We start from the raw sequence: 3,489 nt of genomic DNA, 5'->3' as shown, positions 1-3,489 counted from the left end.
TTACTCCTTTAATACTTTGTGAGTGGAAACCATTATTTCACCTTGAAATACTCCTCACACAAGTTTTTTCAACTTCAACTTCTCTAATTCAAGTTGAAATTGAAATAGTAGACAAAATTATAAAACAAATATTGTTTTGCTTATAATATTTCAATGTTTGCAAATAATGCATGTCCACACGACTACTACGTAATATCACCAAGTATTTCAATTTTAGGGGCATTTATGATCCAAACCAAGATCTCAACATGCGGCGAGCTGGCCCTTTATATGAAACTTAGAAAGTAACAATCAGCTGACAAATTGTTAAAATAGGAAATTGTAAGAAGTGATGTGGTAAAGTTGTAGCCACAACATCAAATGTCAGAAAATGATCATGTACAACAATTTTCATCTCAGCCCAATAAGCAAAGCAACTACGAGTATTCAGTATGTTGAAGCTCTTTGAATACCAAATCAACGAAGCTCAAGAAGGACGTAACCTTCTAAAGCCTATAAATGTCTCAACTTGATCCTTGACTCTGCTTCCAACAAAAATACCAAATCTCCATGGCATTTGGTTAAGTGCACGGTGTGTTATGTTTTATGCTTTATTTACACGAATCTTCTGTCCATCAAGCAGCTGCAGAAGAAGGAGAAACACAAGCTTAGTCACATATTAATTCAACTCAAACAGACTTCAAGAAAAATCATAAGACTAGCAATGCATGTTAAATAAAAGTTGTCATCTTTTACTTCTGATGAACATAGGATTTTTTGCATAAGAGAAAGCCATTTCTCATCTAACTAATAGGAAGTGATAAACTTACTGCATCATTAGAAGATAATATTGTAAGCTTCCACATCCTCTTCGGAAGAAAATGAAACAAACCCATACACTAATATAGGATTTTCTTGCATCAAAGTAAACCAATTCTCGTGTATCTAATATAAAAGTAATAAACTCACCGCATTGTTTAGAGATGATATTGCAGCTTCCACATCCTCTTCAGAAGAGAATGAAACAAAACCATATCCACTAGACTTTGAGGTCCCTGGAACCCGGGAAACCTTTGCACTTAAAACATTTCCCTTCTCAGAAAAGAAGTTCTTGAGCGACTCTGAAGTTACACTTTTTGCTAGATTACCAACATAAACTTTGTGAGGGCTGTCAACAAATTTGGAATCATCCGATTGGAGAAGTGACGAACCCACAGAAGACAATGGCTTTTCAGTTATGTTTACTTTGATTTCACGACCTCCAATTTCCTGTTCAAGAATTAAAAAAGAAAATGGAACATGTCAATAAGTCAATCCTTTCCTAGAACAAAACTCAGTAACTTTAATTTTGGTTGTTGTTAAATTGTAAAGCACGTATGCCCCTACAGTGCCATTAAGCTTTTCAACAGCAGCACTTGCATCCTCAATTGTTGTCATCGTAACAAACCCAAATCTACGACTCCTTCCGGAGTACTTATCATACATAACCTGTCAATGCAAAACAGAAAAATTGTTAACAAGTGTAGCAACCACTCACAATATCCATTTACTATCTTCTTTAATAACTTTTTTTTTTTTTTTTTGTGAAATGGTAAAAGTTTTATTGATAGAAGGTACCAAGATGGTACAAGTAGTACAATAACAAAGGGAATGCAGATTAGAACATAAAGACTACATCTACTGTCTGCTCTGCCCCCTAGCAAGTCCAAGAAATCCATAACTCATTTCTGCTACCAATAAGACTACCCTTACACCATAAGAAAAGATTCTGTATTCACTTGTTCTTAATTCTAGAAATATGGTCTCTTTGTCCTTCAAAACAAGCTCTATTCCTCTCCAGCCATAAGATCCATAAGAAAAAATTCTGTAAACACTTGTTCTTAATTCTAGAAATTTGGAATAGGAATACTATTCCAAATTTGCTTCAAGTTTTTTTGAATCCTCTGCCCTTGCCAGCACTCAAGTAAACCCCTTAGGCTATTAGGTATTTCCCAAGAGATACCACAGATACTCAGAAAAAGGTCCCAACACTACCTAGAAATTCTAAAGTGCAGAAAAAGATGTTCAACTGATTCCTGATCCTCCTCGCATAAGTAGCACCTGTTAGACAGGAAAAAACCTCTTCTCTGGAGATTTTCTTGAGTTAAACAGGCTCCCCAAATTACTCCCATTTACTCTAACTAGACCAGCAAATGTGTTCACCAATAGGCATATGAGAATTTGTGTAAATGGTTTTCCAGTAAGTAAGTTTTCCAGTTCATTCGGCACCCTTTGATTTTGAACTCGCAAAGGTTGGGTATTTAAGTGGAGAAGGGTAGGGGAGCAGGCCATTATCTACTGAGTTTGAACCGTGCATCAGCTCACCTTAGGGATTTCTTAATTATCAAATAAAACAATTTATTTGGATGATTGTTACATGTTGTATTGTATCGTATTGTTACTTTAAATACAATGTTTGTTTTGATTGTTACTTAAATTTTATTATATCGTATCGTTAAATGTAACGACGAAAAATATCACTTTATGGAACGACCGATTTGGTGCGGTCGCATCGTGATCTTATCTTTTTTCTCATCTTGGCCTTATGTATTAGTATTAAATAATCCTATTTTATCCTTTACCCTACCTTTTTATATAATAATTTTACCTCGTAACTTACTTTTCCTTTATAATATTGCAATTTTATTCTTAATATACAATCTATCCAAACATTATATACATCAAAACAATACAGTACAATACAATACTATACGATACATATGAAACGATACATAATAACCATCCAAACACGCTGTTAAAGTTCGTATCCACCATCTTAAATATCATGATCGAGTAAAAGTTGAAGCACTTATCTCTTTAGAGTACCCATACCAAGTAAAAGAATTTACTTATCTACCAAATGATGCTACGTTGGAAGGAAATCGTGGCACATATGTAAAGTCCGTTAACATGTAAAGACAAATGTATGAATTTGTTGGTTCGGTGTGAAAATTGTTTATCCTGCGAAGTACCTCGGCTTTCTCGACGGCGGCGTGCTCTTCAACGATTTTACGGAGCTCATCGGGTTTGAGTGTGCGAGGAATGTTACCAATGTAAAGTCGCCTGGCGGCTTCCGAAGAGGGGTCCGCTGTAGAGACTGAAATTTCTTCTTCCTCAACGGCATTCATTCTCGTGGATAAGCATACTCGCGCTGTTTGTGGTTTAAGAGACAAGTTTGGAAGTTGAATTGAGGAATTTCTGTTTCTATTTCTGGGGTTGTGCAAGAAAGTTGGGGATATGGTGAAAGATGAAAGGGTAGACATTTTCTAACCAACTGAGGTGAGAGGCCTGAGATGTACTTTGCAGGGGAAATGTGAGTCAATGAAGATAAGAGTAAAGCAACTCAACGATAAGGGTTTATCACTTTATCCAGTTTGGAAGTACAATGACATTTGTAGCCATTGCCTTTTCAATAAGAGGCTGGAAATTGAATTCTATGAATTACTCCAGCATTTCATTGCAGATCAGTTA

At 35.7% G+C, this 3,489-nt stretch overlaps 1 protein-coding gene across 1 annotated transcript; it reads right to left on the bottom strand.

Moving 5' to 3' along the window:
• Nucleotides 1–239: 239 nt before the first annotated feature.
• LOC107798186 (small ribosomal subunit protein cS22) lies at nucleotides 240–3,489 on the bottom strand. Its single transcript, XM_016621153.2, has 4 exons — nucleotides 2,991–3,489; nucleotides 1,366–1,467; nucleotides 949–1,248; nucleotides 240–622 (listed from the first exon to the last, which is right to left on the bottom strand). The coding sequence occupies exons 1-4, from the start codon at nucleotides 3,279–3,281 to the stop codon at nucleotides 584–586; spliced, it is 732 nt and encodes a 243-aa protein (XP_016476639.1). The 5' UTR covers nucleotides 3,282–3,489; the 3' UTR covers nucleotides 240–583.

Source organism: Nicotiana tabacum, chromosome 23, assembly GCF_000715075.1.
Source record: "Nicotiana tabacum cultivar K326 chromosome 23, ASM71507v2, whole genome shotgun sequence".
In the NCBI taxonomy this organism is placed as follows: Eukaryota; Viridiplantae; Streptophyta; class Magnoliopsida; order Solanales; family Solanaceae; genus Nicotiana; species Nicotiana tabacum.
Note: the sequence above shows the minus strand (reverse complement) of the source record. Positions and strands in the feature narration are given on the sequence as shown.

Excerpts from the sequence above, each read along its gene's own strand:
- LOC107798186 (XM_016621153.2), bottom strand. The coding sequence starts at position 3,281 with ATGTCTACCCTTTCATCTTTCACCATATCCCCAACTTTCTTGCACAAC. Across the intron at positions 1,468-2,990 it reads CCGCCGTCGAGAAAGCCGAG|GTTATGTATGATAAGTACTC; the intron begins GTACTTCGCAGG and ends TTGCATTGACAG. Across the intron at positions 1,249-1,365 it reads TTGAAAAGCTTAATGGCACT|GAAATTGGAGGTCGTGAAAT; the intron begins GTAGGGGCATAC and ends ATTCTTGAACAG.